Source organism: Meleagris gallopavo, chromosome 8 (genome assembly GCF_000146605.3).
Source record: "Meleagris gallopavo isolate NT-WF06-2002-E0010 breed Aviagen turkey brand Nicholas breeding stock chromosome 8, Turkey_5.1, whole genome shotgun sequence".
In the NCBI taxonomy this organism is placed as follows: Eukaryota; Metazoa; Chordata; class Aves; order Galliformes; family Phasianidae; genus Meleagris; species Meleagris gallopavo.
In genome coordinates this window covers 19275021-19290233 of record NC_015018.2, presented here as the reverse complement: position 1 = coordinate 19290233, position 15213 = coordinate 19275021, and the positions used below count along the sequence as shown (strand labels likewise).

The 15213-nt window shown below is 41.5% G+C and overlaps 1 protein-coding gene across 1 annotated transcript; it reads left to right on the top strand.

Annotated features, from left to right (window-relative positions):
• The first annotated feature begins 6 nt into the window (after positions 1–6).
• Positions 7–4127, top strand: PPP1R3C (protein phosphatase 1 regulatory subunit 3C). The gene is made up of 2 exons (XM_010714543.3): positions 7–112; positions 1649–4127. Exon 2 carries the CDS (start codon positions 1650–1652, stop codon positions 2592–2594), a length of 945 nt encoding a protein of 314 aa, XP_010712845.1. The 5' UTR covers positions 7–112; position 1649; the 3' UTR covers positions 2595–4127.
• Positions 4128–15213: the final 11086 nt, after the last annotated feature.

Below are 15213 nucleotides of genomic sequence, written 5' to 3'. Positions count from 1 at the left end.
GCGCTGCCGCAGGTGAGCGCCGCCGGCCCGGGACGCCGCTGGCTCCGCTGCCCCGCGCTGCGCCTGCTCTCACTCGGTTCAGTTCTAGCGTGCGCTTCCAGCCCCGCAGAAAGTAAGTAAAGGGGAAGGGGGAATAAAATCGATCTTCATCCTTTTGGGGAATGAGACCTCAAAACTCGCACTATGCTCCTCTGATTTTTGTCGGGCTTGCAGAAGCTCTTAACACTTGCCTTCTGAATGCTGCTGAACCCCATCATCTTTTGCTGGCAGATTTTTTGCCTCTCCCAGCTGTTTCATTATGCTTTTTTTTTTTAATGTTGTATAACCTTAGGAGCAGCAGCCTATGGAGCTGGTCATGGAAACTGGAAAGAATACAATCCAGTTTCTGCTAAAAGCCAAACAAAACTTGATAAATCTGATGCTGGTACTCCACTACTTATTATGGTAAATGCTGCAATGGTTTAAGACAGGGAAAAAGAAAAAAAGCAAGGAGAAGAATGAAGAGGTCAATGCAGATTCTGCTTTTTTGGCAGTGCTCTGGAATACCAGAGAACACTGGGAAGGAGAATGCCATTTATTTTAGTGACAAAGCAATTGCTCTTGCTTCCCATGACTCAACAGAAATCCATATTTCCAGCAAGGATTGGATCTTTACCAGAAGAGATGTACTGCAGTAGAGCCCCTTCTGCAGATACTCCAGCTAACTGACCATGGTTTTAGAGTCATAGAATCACAGAGTATCGCAAATTGGAAGTGACCTGCAAGGACCACAGAGTCCAACTGCTGGCTCCATGTAGGACCATCCAAAACCCAAATCATATTTGAGAGCATTATGTAAAATAATTGTGGTTTTCATCATCTGAGTGACAGGTTTAGGAATAAATCTTAACAAAGAAAGCTGTAGTGTTCTTATCAAATGCTTGCAGTAGGTGTTAGGCATGGACTTTGGGGGATATAAGAGCTGTTTTTAATACAATACTCAAAACATAAATGAAGAAAAAGTTCTCCTTCAGCCCTTTATTCTTTCCCCCATTTACTCAGCAATGTTCACAGTGCAAACCAGCTTTTGTAACTAGACCTAGGTTAATAGCTCATACCAGATTTAACCAAAGCCAAATTGCCTAACAAATGCACTTCTGATTATTCAGAGTTCTAGGGTGATGAGGTACATAGCATCCTAGCTGTTGCTCTATTGGGATAGGTAACTTGATTCATGTAGTGCTGTCTGCTCAAATGCAGCAGCTGATGCAGTCTGTTAGAATTTGAAGACTCAGCTCAGAGTCTCTGAAAGAAATTGAAGTGAATGAGCACTTTCACTGTAACTCGATCTATTTGTACTGTACACTGGAATGTTCTTTTGTGCGCTTTCAGGAAGATGTGTTTAATTAGCTGTTACTAAAATCCACATTTGGAAAAAACAAATGAGATTCAATTTGTATTGAAAGATTGCAGAATTGTAAAGAAATGACAATATGTTCATTCTGTTTCCTATCTTGAACTGTCAGTATTAATTTAGGCTGCATTATTTAAGACTGTGCAAAGAGCAGGTCATGAATAATTAAGACAGCAGATGAAGCAAATATGCATTCTCAACAGTCTTTTCCCTGATGGAACAAATAATAACATGCTGTCTTACTGCTTATTTCAGAATGATTCAGATCTTAGATCCGAGACCCTTGCCAAACTCCATCATGCCTGTGGATGTGGCCATGAGAATCTGCCTAGCCCATTCACCACCTCTGAAGAGCTTCCTCAGCCCCCTTGAGAGCTGCCAGAGAAATAACTTTGTGAACAGATTCAAACCTCTCAGACCATGTCTCCATGTGAGACGTGACTCTGAGGCACAGAACAGTGACTGGAACCACCCGGCAGCCCGAGCCAAGAAGCGAGTTGTGTTTGCAGACTCAAAGGGGCTCTCCCTGACGGCAATACACACCTTCTCAGAGATCCAGGAGTACCCTGGCTGGGACCTCCAGTTTGATCTTACAGGTCTTGAAAACATAACATCTAACCTGAAGCTTCATGAGGAGAAAAACTTGATTCTGGATTTCCCACGTCCCTCAGCTGACTACCTGGACTTCAGGAACCGCCTGCAGAAGAACTTGGTCTGTCTGGAGAACTGCAGCCTACAAGAGAAGGTGCTGTCAGGCACTGTGAAAGTAAAAAACGTGAGCTTTGAGAAGAAGGTTCATGTTCGAATCACCTTTGATACATGGAAGACTTATATGGACACTGAGTGTGTATACATGAACAATGTTTATGGTGATTCTGAAAATGATACCTTCTCATTTACTATTGACTTGCCTCCTGCCATTCCTTCTCAAGAGAAAATAGAGTTCTGCATTTCCTACCAAAGCGGAGAGCGTACCTTCTGGGACAATAATGAGGGGCAGAATTACAAGATTCTCCATGCAGAATGGAAATCTGATGGTGTTCGGATACCATCTGCCACGAAAGACTGTTTTGATGTTCCAACTCCAAGGAGAGGACAGGATAGAGAGCCCGATCATCTTGGCAGCCCAAGGCTGTCCAGTGGCCTCTTCCCCCAGTGGCAGAGCTCAGGTGGGATTGAAAATTCATCACCATATTGGTGAGAGACACTAGCTTGGAAGTGTTCTTCCACTTGGCAACAAACCAGTGTTAGCTTTTTGGTTCACATAACTGTATAACAAAACCACCGGCAAGCGTGGCTGCCTTTGCAGCTCCAAACTCAGCAGTCTGTGGGACTTGTTAAGCCATATTATGTTATCGAAGTTCTTAGCCAAAACTCAACCTTGGAAAGAAAGACAAACAAGATAAAACCCATGTGTATACCACCTACTAGAAATAGCACGCCTGTATCTTAAGTATATGCTACTTGCTTTCTGCTGTTATCTCTTCTGAGTCATTAGGCAGGAGACTCTTAGGAGCTATGGAAGGTGACAGTATCTTAGCAAACTGTAGCAGCTGTATGTGTGTGAGTGTGTGTGCGCAGAGGTGTCACAGAAGCAGAACATCACAGTCCATTTTGTGCCTGTTAGCGCAGCAGAGCTGAGGCAGTGCTCTCAGGACTGAGGCTTGCAGTGACTTACATGCTTGTAGCAGTGGCAGGCAGGACTGCATGGCTAGGATTTGTGGCTTCAATAAAGGTGGGGAAACTTGGAGCGGATAATGGAAAAGTGGGAGAACGGGAAAGAGGTAAGATGTGCTGCCTAACTTGGAGGTGGACAATGTGTTGATGTCTTCAAAGCTGGCTTTCTAAATAAAAGTTTATGAAATTAAAAGGGAGAACACAGAAAATGATGCAAAGTGAGTGGTGGAAGTGACTTTGGGAAGACATCTCTGACCTCACTGGCCTTGGGAATAATGGATATCTTGCATTTAAGATCAAATCTAACCTTGATTTCTACCTTCACCATTCTACTCGCTTGTCAGGCTGATGGCTACCTTTTAATGTTAAAAGAAAAATGTGCCTTTTAAAAAACCAGTCAGTATCCATGCCAAAAGTAAAGGCCAAAGCCAAGGTTAGTGTATAGACTTAGTTTGAGTGATTTGTAAATGTCCTAGCCTGTGGCAGCATTAGGTGATTTCACTCATGTCCTGATCTAGTCTTACAGCACCTAATGGTTGAGTATCCTGCTCCCTATTGCAGAGTCAGAGATAACTTTTGAAAAGTGTGTAACATAGGAAAGGTCCTTCATATTGAAGACGGTGAATTAGCTGTGGTTGGTGAAAGCTAAGTTCTTTTAAAGAGCAGAATTGCTGCTAGTTTTTTCTAGAATGAATATAGGCTTGCACATAAATAGAAAACTGCTGTTTTATTGTACCTCATTTTAGAAGTGTTTTTTTTTTTTTTTTAACAAGTGTGTATTTTATATATCTACTTGTAATTTAGTTTCCTGAGCTGGCAAACTGCAAACATGGTCTGTGTTTCATGCAAGATTTGTCCAGCACATACTCAGCAGTTGTAAATACTGACACCTTTTAACTGTGCAGAAGTGATGTTAACGTCAAAATACATGTGACTTGTAAAATAGCCTGAGTCTGAAGCTACTTGCAGTGTAACGAGAAGATAAATGCTAAGATGAAGTACGTCTCTTCCACTAATTGCACTTTTTTTTTTTTAATGTAACCCATGCTGTTAAGTGTCAACTAGCTATTTTAAGAATAAATTGTATTTTGATACATCTGGTTCTTATTGACTCAACTCAATCTGATAATTCCATTCCTTCTTTAAACAACCGCAGGCTCCAACAGGAGCATGAGGCATAGCAGGTTTGCTCTGTGCCACCAGCTATTGGTAAAGCTGAATATGGTATGGTATCTCAGCACAATGTCTGATGTTATCCTGAAGATGAAATCCAAACTCTTCACTGAATAAGAGGTTATCAAGAGTGTTAGTCTTACAAGTTGTCATTTAAAACAAACAAACAAAAACCCTCTGTCTCACCCATATTTTGGTTTTGACAAATTTCTCTGGTGCTTTTCCTGTTACAGGGGTACTTCTGTCCCAGTCCAGTGGCCTGAGTTTCCTGCTGAACTAGCATATGTGATGCATGCTGGGTGCACCTAGACAATAGTATTTAATGTCTTTAAGGCTCACTTTCACTCGTACTTAGCTTGTTATCTTATCTTTGCAGCTATTGCTGCTATTCAGGGGAGGGGGAGGTTTTGTTTCTCCTTATGCTTAGGAGCCAGCTCAGTTGCCATCAGTACCAAACAACTCACCAAAGAAAAATGTCTCTCTTTGAGCCAATCTTTCACCTTTGACACTGTTCTGTGGACCCACCCTTTCAATTATTTAGGGTGGAGAAAACCCTAAATAACTGTGCAGTGTCCCAAGTCTGCAGAGAACAGAGGGGTCTGACACATTCCTGCTTCTGCTAGGTGCCAATTTACACCAGCACAGAGCAGGAACATCTTAGCCAGCACTGGTACATGGGATTTCCCGACTCGTTAAGAAAATTCAGTGACAAGATGTAATCCGGTTCAATCTGTTGCACACAAAGTCAGCAAGAGAGCTGGTTTTAATTATGAAAAAGCAATTCCAAAAAGACAAGACACAGCATGGCTTTAATAGCAAGTTTCTGAACTGGGAAGCGAACGTAGGGTTTCCACTTTACAAAGCCTGCAGTGGATGCAGAACTCTGTGCACCTACCAACTTCAAGCACTACTAAGGCAAAATTGTACTTTGTAAATAACTCAGTATCTTTCTGTGCTAGAGCTCTTGGGCCATGACACATACTGCACCACCCTGCTCTAGGAAGAAAAGTGAACTGAAGAGAGATTTGTAACAAGAGGCTCAAAAGCTCCTCTTTCTCAGTGTGGAACTTCACTTAAGCAAAACAAAAGCAAAGCTACTGGTAGAGCGGAAGCCTTTCGCAATGAGGAAAAGCAGCACTTCTTGTCCTCCAGCCAAGTTCTAGGACCGGCCATCATGACTCAAAATGCTTACTTGTTCTTCTCTTGACTGAGACATAAATCACTTACAATACCAGAAAACAGCTTCTTTTAAACAAGTCTTAGCTTTAGGACAACTTCTGCGCAAAGATGCCTTGCAAGATCACATTTGCCCAGTAAACAGGCAGTGCTTTTGCTGTGTCTCAACATTTCCTGAGAACATAATTAGAATTCACACAGGCAATTAATGAATGTCAACTTCTTTAATTATACATAAATGAATTACCACAATTTATATGGTATATTTGGTAAATTAATGGTTATATGGTACGTTTTAAGGTAATTATATATACACAAAGCATAAGCTTCTATCCCTTTCGGACAGTCGTAAGCTTTAAAATGAAATACAGTAAAAGAGCAAAAGGTTTCAGTGAGGCCAAAATAAAAATAAGGTAAGACTGCCCCCAATCTTCTCTTGAGATCTGTCCTCTCTCCTCCCATTTCAAGAATCAGCTGTACTGTAGCCCTTGTTGACTGGCATTTTTTAATCTGCTCTTACAGCTCTCCAATGATGGAGGCTTCACATCTTTCCAATTACTCTTTCCTTTTCTTACCTTAAAAGAGGCTCCTGAGGCCATAGCCTAACTAAAATTAAGGTCCTGATTACCCGTATTCTGCATAGACAGGAAGAGGAAACTATTTCTGTCTTTTTGCAATAGCCTATAAGTTCTTGAGAATGAGTAACAGCTTTCTCGCCTCTCCCTACATCCCTTCTCTAGAATCTATAATGCTTCATTTCATGAAAAAATGAGTATTTCAGTTGATAATGCATGTTTGGATAGGAGCCTTTCTGACCTTTGGAACTTCCTTAAGGCAGAAATACCTTTTTCAGCCAGCTCTGGGAAAGTCTGGCTACGTGGTGCTCAATTTCAGCAGTGAAAACATTGTGCTGCATGGAACTTGTCTATTCATTGCTCAAATGACTTCACAAATCCTTTGCGGTAAGGCTTGGGAACATACATCACTTCTGAGGTGCTTGACAGACTGTCTCTGAAGCCTATGACATCTGGGCAGATTGAATCAATGATACAGTTCACTGGGCATTTAATTTAAGGATGTCATCACCTCCATTAAGAACATTCATCTTTTTATGCACCTCCTCCCTGTGTTACAGACTATTTCTAACTCTCCAGCCTTTGCTCATCTCCCTTCTGGATCAGTCACCAAGATAGTAAGCCTTCATGTTTTCTGTGCCAAGAATAGAGTTGTCTGCTTTAGGGATGAAGTTCATGCCGGATAGGTAGACTGACTTCTGTTTATGCAGTGTTTGCTGCAAGTGGCCCAGTGCTGATCTCAGCGAGCGCATCTTTTGAAGAGTAAGGTAGAAAATACCATGGTTAATTATGCTGAGGCAAAGCAAAAATGCAGCACTGGGGTCCAACTCAGTTCTGGATAACTTTGCAACATGCTGTGCATTAAATCCTCAGCTTACTTTGATCACAGGGGAACATGTGAGGCTCAGGACTGGGCTTTCTAACAACACTGTCTGGAAGGTTATGGTTACAAGAAGTTAGCAACCAGAGCTGATTCAAGGGAAAGTAACCAGTACTTAAACAAAAACCAGAAAGCAGAAGTCTGTAACAGAAAAAGTTGGTCTACAGTTTACTATACTATGAAAGAAATAAATGAGGAAGAGTAAAACCTCTTGAGAAGCTAAATTATTTGCTTCAAAGGGGTTCCTGGAGAAATGCTTTTGCTTTCTCTTCATGGTTCGCCATCATAGCATTTCAGATGCCATCAGCCCTGAAGCATTTTGCACCTTGCACTGGAACATGATTGTGGTACTTCTACACTCTCAGCTGGTGGCAATAGGACCAACGCAGCAATTCCCCTCTCCTGCTGCTGCACACTGAACAACTTCTGTCATAGGCAAGCTCCTCTTCCCCCAGTTACAGCTACAGTTAACCATGAGGTCAAGTCTGGGAAATAGCGATGTCAAGAGCAAATAGCTGCATTTTTTAAAAATAACATGTCTTACTGGTCCTCCTTTGAGAAAATATCTTTTTAAAAGAGAGGAAGAATTCATAATACACAGCAAATATCATCAAGAGAGAATTCAAGAGTGAGGGCTTTTTATTTTTAAATTTTAGTTTTAGAGGCTTCTCTTTGCAAGATCCTTTTGTCTCCTGCCTTCCCACTGTCAATCTCCCTACAGTTTCCTTGGCCTCAGAAGAGGAAGTCAATGTGCCTGGAACTAATTCAGTGTATAAGGAAACAGGCTCTGAAGGCATCCAGCTGCTTCACAATTAGAAAAAAAATATTTATGTACACTTACAAAAACAACAAAACCAAAACAAACAAAAAATCCAGCTCTATTCCTCAACTAATTGCATACCTCATTACAGTTGGGTCAGCTCGGGTCAAGATACATTACGCAGACCTCTTTGACTTTGTTCTGACCCCTGATGTGAACCACTGACCTCAGGAAAGCAGCTCAGACCATCACTGCTCTGCACAGCCTAGCCAATGATTGGCAATATGGTCCATCCCATAAAATGTTGAAGCCACACAGTGCAAGAACAGGCAGGAGCTGCAGAGTTCAGTGGTTACAACTAAAGGTAATTCTGCGTTCAGATGACAATCAGATATTGAATATCAATACCCTTCAAACACTCCATCTAGCAAAGGTGAGAGACACAAAAGCTTGTCAAATATTCTGCCCAACTTCATTCTTCCTTTGGAAGAATTCCAGCCTCCTTTTGTCCTCAAAGATGCATAATCAAGACCAGCACATGATCTCCCTGTCTCTAGCTACTACCTCTGCAACCACAGCGGTAAAACCATTTATATTTTACTCTGCATTGGAAAATCAGGAATCACTAACCTCCAAGCCATTTTCCCTACCCCTTGAGTTTCAGGCTATAGTCTTTCTTACCTGGTGTTGTCTTCTGAAAGAGCATCCAAATTGCTGGACTGTGTCACTTTCAGAGGTCTGTCATCATCTTCCTCAGGAAGAATAGCAGGGTGGATGTGTAATACCACAACAGAGGAACCATCTGCTGGTGGAAAGGAAACCCAGAAATTGAGATTATACAAGTTAGGACTCCCCATAGGTCTTTAGAACAAGAGCCAAGAACCCCTTCCACCAGTAGATGAAAACGATGCATAAGGGATAGGTATTACTGCTGAATTTAGTCTTCTGTGGGCCTTCTGTCAGCCTGGGAATGATAGATTAGTGCTGAGTGCTGCATTAGTAGCAGCTGAGAATATGGGAGTAGCAAATGCTGATTGTATGGCACACATGCTAATTATTTGCTGAATAACTGAATGGCACTTCTGGTCCTCCAAATCAAACCTCTCCTTTGCAGAGAAAAACAACAGGGAGGTTTCATAGGCCCTTATCTCAGCACTGTAGCTGTACTGGGACCTTACTGAAACTGTAAGTCCAAGATACCAGTGGAGAAATCAGCAGAGAAAGTGCTGGGTATTTTGATTTATGGATATCTTAGAGATGTCCCAGGAGCACTTGCTGCCCTTGCTTGTAGAAAATGAACAAGGTAAATAAAAGCTTACCCATCCTCTAAAAAAAATAATTCTTAATTTGCATCTTTGCTTGCAGAAGTCAAGAGACTAGCAGAGAGAGATTCACTTCCCACTCATGGCAGCTTGGATGTTAATGGGCAAGAGCTTGTAGGAAATTCCTGGGGCAACACTGAGAGCAACACAGATCTTGTTAGAGGAAGCCAGAGTCAGTGCAGGTGTGAGGTGTTTCTGGCTACCTATAGAGCCCACTCTGTTGGAGAAGAGAGCAAAGGGGCACCATGGATGGCAATAAAGCCTCCATTCCAAGTTCCACATGCAGCCTGACCATAGAGCCTAACTCTATTTGTAGCTAGAGCTACTAACTAGAATGAAAAATTCTCATTGCCTTGTTTTATATGGCACAGAAGCCTGCTGAACCATCTCAGGAGAAAAGAGGAAAGTGTTTTTATCTGTAGCCCTTTTGGCCAAAAAAAGTACTGACTATAGATTGATGGTTAACTGCTTGTTAGCAGGCAAAACAGTTTGACAAAAAAAAAAGTAAAATAAGAGGTATTCACTGGATCATTCTGATGCACAAAGCTGAGATTCTTAAAAACTATGGAGAGAATGGGAAGTGAATTTTCTCTGCTCCTAAAGCAACATCATTAACAGTTCCTGCTGTCACTTTCTGAATGGCTAATGGATGCTTTCCAGACACCATTCTACCCCTTTTCCATTTCTTCTTTTTACCGAGGGTTTTTTAAATCCTCCAGGCAAAGCTGTACTTACAGAAATGCTCTCCCATTCCACTTTTGGAGCTCTGCTCAGACAGCAGGGTTACCACCTGTCCTGTGAGACTGAAAACCAGAATAAATTCCTAATATTTTACCTTTATTTTTATAGTGTTCTCTTAGTAAACAGAGCAGTGTAATTCACAGGCACAGAACCCATGGTTTAGGTACCACAAGGACATTTGTCGCAGGTTTAAAATAATTTTGAGACAGCAGTGGCTGTACTTTCATTGATGGTTTCACTTTTTGTCAGAGCTTCTTCTTGATTTTCCTCCTCTGAGTCACAAGTTTGTGCATGACAGCAAGGGATCCTCTGCAGCATTTTGTGTGTTTGTGCTCCTTTATAGAGACGCAGTCGTTTGCAACATATTCTTTTCAATTGTGTTTTTACAATCACAGCCTCCTGCAGCTCATCACTGATGTTGCTGTTAGTCTGCCTGTTCTGGGCCTACATAGGAGGCTTGGTCTGATGCTGCTGCTGGAGAGCTCTCTGCAGGGTGGTTCCTCTTGAACCACTGCCAGTCCTGCAGGAGGAATTCCAGCCATTCTGTTCAAGCATCTTCCCTAAGCTGTTGTTCACCAAAGGGCACTCCTTTTCAACACTATAAGCCCACATGGTTTCCCTGGACAGCGTGGATCCCTTCACATAATGGTTCAAATTAAGTGTCTCCATCCTTCAGTAAATTGGGGACGTGTGTGACTGCCTCCCAAAGTGGCAAGCAGTACAAAAGGGAAAAAGAATGTGGATTGGAGACCCTGGATGTTTTCCACCATCCGGTCCTTAATGCTTGCCATGAGTTCCTTGCTTCCCACGCTGGCTGCCAAGCACCAGACAAGAATTAGGGGATGGCTGGGTCAGCAAGGGCTGTGCTGCAGCCCCATCTGCTAAAGGAAATGTTCCTCTGCTCTAAGGAGACACTGAAATAGTTGTGCTGACAGCATCTGCTTCCTCTTAAACAGCTATTTTACTCCTACATTTGACAGATGGACCAGTGACAGGGAGATGAGCGCTGAAAGCCTCCGGCGAATTTTACTGATTTGGAAACATAACTGAGAAATACATGTATTTTTATCCCTCCCTATTTTCACAAAGTTTTTACTCTTTTCATTCAGCAAATGCCAGAGCTACAAATGATATTTAAATTTAATTTACCAAGAAATGGAGTAGAAGGTGAAGATGGAAAGGTTTGGCTGATCTAAAACAACTGTTTGGCCAACCTAAACCATTTCACCCATCTTTATGTTTTTGCAGGCCAGGTGAATATTTCAAACATAATTAGCAAATGTATTTTCAGTACAGAGACTGCTCCTGGAACAGGAGGAGCCACTTTTGATTTTCATGTCTGAACTAACCAGCTGGATTGCCTACCCTACTTCAAATGTGCTCCAAATACAGAGGCTGCACCTAAAGTAATGCTTCCTATTTTATTGTGTTGGCCCATGATGTCAGAGGTGGATGTTGGTGTTATGGCAGTAGAGGTGAACCCTTCCTGACGTTATTCCATTACATGTTGTTGCCATGTGACAGATGGCAGTGGATGAGGAGTCTGACACAATAGCAGATGACATGGAAGTGTGTGTGAAACAAAGGAGTGTCATTGAACTCCTCCATGCGGAAAAAATGGCAGCCATTGACATTCATCGATGCTTGTTGAATGTTTCTGGAGCCCAAGCAGTGGATGTGAGCACAGTGAGGCAGTGGGTGGTGTGTTTCGGCAATGGTGATGGAGACAGTGGGTCACCTCTGCTGGTGCAGCATGCAGGCGCTTGTTCATCACTGGTGAAAATGCATAGCTAATGGTTACAATTTTGAAAAAGTGTTTTGTAATTGAGTTACTGAGTTACTGTTGTAGCTTCTGTGGAAATTAATAGGGGGCATTACTTTCAGAGCAACCTATAGTACATTTCTCTCAAATAGTCCCATTCTTTATGACCAGATCAGGCAATAGCAGTTCTACCACTTTGCTTGCTTCCATTCTTGAGCACTGTGCAATATTTCTCTCACCTTCCTGAATTCTCAAACTTGCAATGGAGCTGTTCTCACCTTACATCCTGCCTGAAATGCATAGGCAGTATGCGCTGCTGTGAGTCACCAGTAATTACACTCCATCTGTTGGAAAGACACTGGGGATGGAGTTGAAGGTGATTCAGCAAAACACTTCATTAGCAATATCATACTGGCAGTCATCACGCCTGAGTCATCAGCTCCAGGCTGCACAATCACAGGCCATAGAACTGTCCCTAAAGGCTTTCTGTAGTAGCCTGAAATATGCTGTGCCATTATACTTACAGACTGCAAATCAAAGCACTAAAAAAGGGCAGAGTTGATGCCTAAATGCTGTGAGCAATTTCACATTTGCCTATCCTGTCAACTATTTTTCTCTCAGTTCTCAAAAAACACAGCACTGAAGTCAGAAATCAGTTTATTCTGATGAGTCAGTGCTCATAGTATTATCTTAGCACTAGCAATTAAACCTTATTTTCCAGTTGTTCTGCATTTCTAATCACTGCCAGTTCTCATGTGTTTCTAGATTATTACTTGCTGTGAAGGAGATGGAGGCAGACGGCCAAGAAGGTATCAGAGTCGTGCCGTGCTTGTGTCAGTCTAACTGCAGTTAAAAACTGCCAGCTGAACAAAACAGCCTGAACGTATATAGCAAATCCACTGTGAGGTTAAGATGCCACATCTATTAAAACAAGAGCAAAACAGCACTGGATACCAATATTGTAAAAGGAACCAGCATAGTTAATTGTGTGGTTGGCTTAGCTAATATTTGTTATAAATTACAGTAATTAGCAATGTAAACCGAAGTCAAAGACATTTATTCCAAGATTTAACTGCTTTTAATTTCTTTTTAAACTGGTATGGAGGTGGGTAGCTATTTACGAGCCTGAGGGTAGAACACTGCTGTGTGCACAGGGAGGCCGTTCTGTTGTACGTGGGCATACTGACCTGCTCTGCCCATGCCTTCCCTTGGCCCACCTTCCACAACAAAGCCTACCAAGTGTGTAATATTTTATATAGGCAAATCAGTTAAGGGCCAGCATGAAACCAGGAAACCCATTCCAGTTTTGGTCTGTTAAGAATGAGATGCTCAACATCTTTTGCCTATCAAGCATTTTACAGCAATGACATGCTGTCCTCTCAATGCTTTATAAGGCCAAGTGGATAATCTTTCCTTACCTCCTAAATATGTTTGATGTAACACCCTGAACAGCACTTGCAGCAGCTAATAAGGACAGTATTTTTTATGGATGTTCTAATTTTTCAGAATTGCAATTTATTATTTGTTTACTTAGTATAAAGATAATACATTCTGCAAATATTTTCTTTGATGCTGACAATTTTGTCAGGCATGTCAGAAAGGAAGTGCTGGATTTTTAGTGTAAACTGAAGAAACCATCTGAATGCTGAACAGGGAAAGTATAGAGCAGAATGACTGCAGTGATTGTGCTGAGGAAGTTGAATGTGACAGCAGATCTGATGTCTCCTAAGCTTCTTTCTGCATCTCAGTAATACAGTTTTTTCCTAAATTCAAAATAGAGTCAGCTCGTGCTTTTCTAAGGTATTTCAAATCTGTCTCTGTAAAATATACATGGTTATGGAGACCATTCAAGTTATCCAGTGTGAAAGTGTGTCAAGCTTTGCTCCTCTCAATAACTTACTTAGCACTTTACTTAATTGTACTTTAAAAAAAATCACTCAATGCAACACTGCCAAATGTCTCTATGCTTTTGTTTAAATATTCACCTCGCTGGCCTCATCCTATGAGCACATATATTTCTATCTTAAATTATCACTGGATAAGATGCACAAGCAATTCCTGAAGTAGTCCGAGGCTAATGTATTCCTCCATTCAACTGGAATAGAATTCAGTTTGAAGTAGGTACATGGTTGCTAGAGTTTTTCACAACTGATGTACTTCTGGACACTTATAGTCCCATAATTCTAAACCATTGGGAAATATTAACAATGAAACTGCAGCTGCTGAAGAATATTATGCCTGCCTGCCGGACTAAGCAGCAGCTAAATGAAGTTAGGAGCAGAGAGATTTTGATGCTAAAATTCCTTTCTGGAGCTGGAACTCAGTGCAGTGAAGTTCCCAGTAGATTTCAACAAGGGATCTTGCATTTGACCTGTGGTCAAACCTCTTCATTTTTAAATGAAAGGTGAATTCATAATAAATTAGTGTGCACCTCTGATAATACTTGATAAAGAGATAAAGACGATTCAAAGATTACTTGTATGTACTCAGAGGATATTGATTTCCATGGAGAAAATGGCAAAATTGCTCTCTGAAATGCAAGCAGCATTTGCATTTTCCAGAAGAAAATACAGCTAATTTCTTTAAACGGTTCTACAGAGATCTTAAATAGCTGTTCAAAGTAAAATGATGTTTTGTTCAAGTATATATAGTTTCAGTGACTATTTAACAGTGAGCAGAAATAGAATCCACAGTGTAACACTTATTCAAAGTCAAATATCTTGTTATAAATATAGTCAAGATACCACAAAAGTATCTTCCCTAATAAGAAGCAAAACATAGCTATACATTATCCTGAATTTTGGTGATACTGATGAAGCAAAATACTTATTCATAAACTCGCTTCCCCGAGCAGTACAATAAGGACACCCCTATCAAGTTTCCAGGAGGATCCCACAGGAGCCCTACACTTCATTATGAAGCAATGTTCTGGCTTCATTTTCAATGAATGGTGTCTGCTTTTTAATTTAAAAATGGGGCATCATCTGAAAGGAACATACACTCACCCAGCTCTGGGGTTGCTTTCATCTAATGCCTATATTATAGAGTTCACAATAGAAAAAGTTTTATGCTCACCTCAGACAGTTTTACTTACCTTGATTTAAAGCTCTTCCTCTTCTCTTTAGGGAGCTGATAGCAAAGGTGAACACACTCGGAATCTTCTTATAGACTAATGGAACTGTTTTCTATTATGATTCTTTTACTTTCTCTGTGTTATCCCCATCTCATCCTTATCCTGGATAATTGAGCAGGAAAATTACAAGAACGTGACATAATGAGGAAGAAATACCTCTGTCAGATGACTGTACCCCACAGAGCTTCCCAGGAATTTTCAGGGAGGCTGAAGAGAGAGAGATACAGACTGTATCAGCTTTGTGCCTTTCAGTTTTGTCCCCAGTATAAGAGCTCAGGTAGGTGAGGAGCTGCTTTCAGCAGCAGAGTAGGCTGCTCTGAAGTTACAGGACAATTGGTGTATAGAGTACTCTGGGGATGTTTCTGACCATCTAGCTTGTCCTTTAGCCCTTTCCTGAGTTCAGCTGGAGCCCCAGCCTTACTCAGGCCTACACAGAAGAGCACATAAAGTAAAACCATTAGGCACCATTGCCGTGTGAGGCTGCCCAGAGTTCACAAAGAGAGAAGGAAGTGGGGTGCAGGCCTTTTGCCAGGTCCCTTTATGGCACAAAAACCACGAGTGCCCAAAATACATTGGGTCAGGTTGTGGATTTGAAAGTAGAGATATGAAGAGCATGAGGAG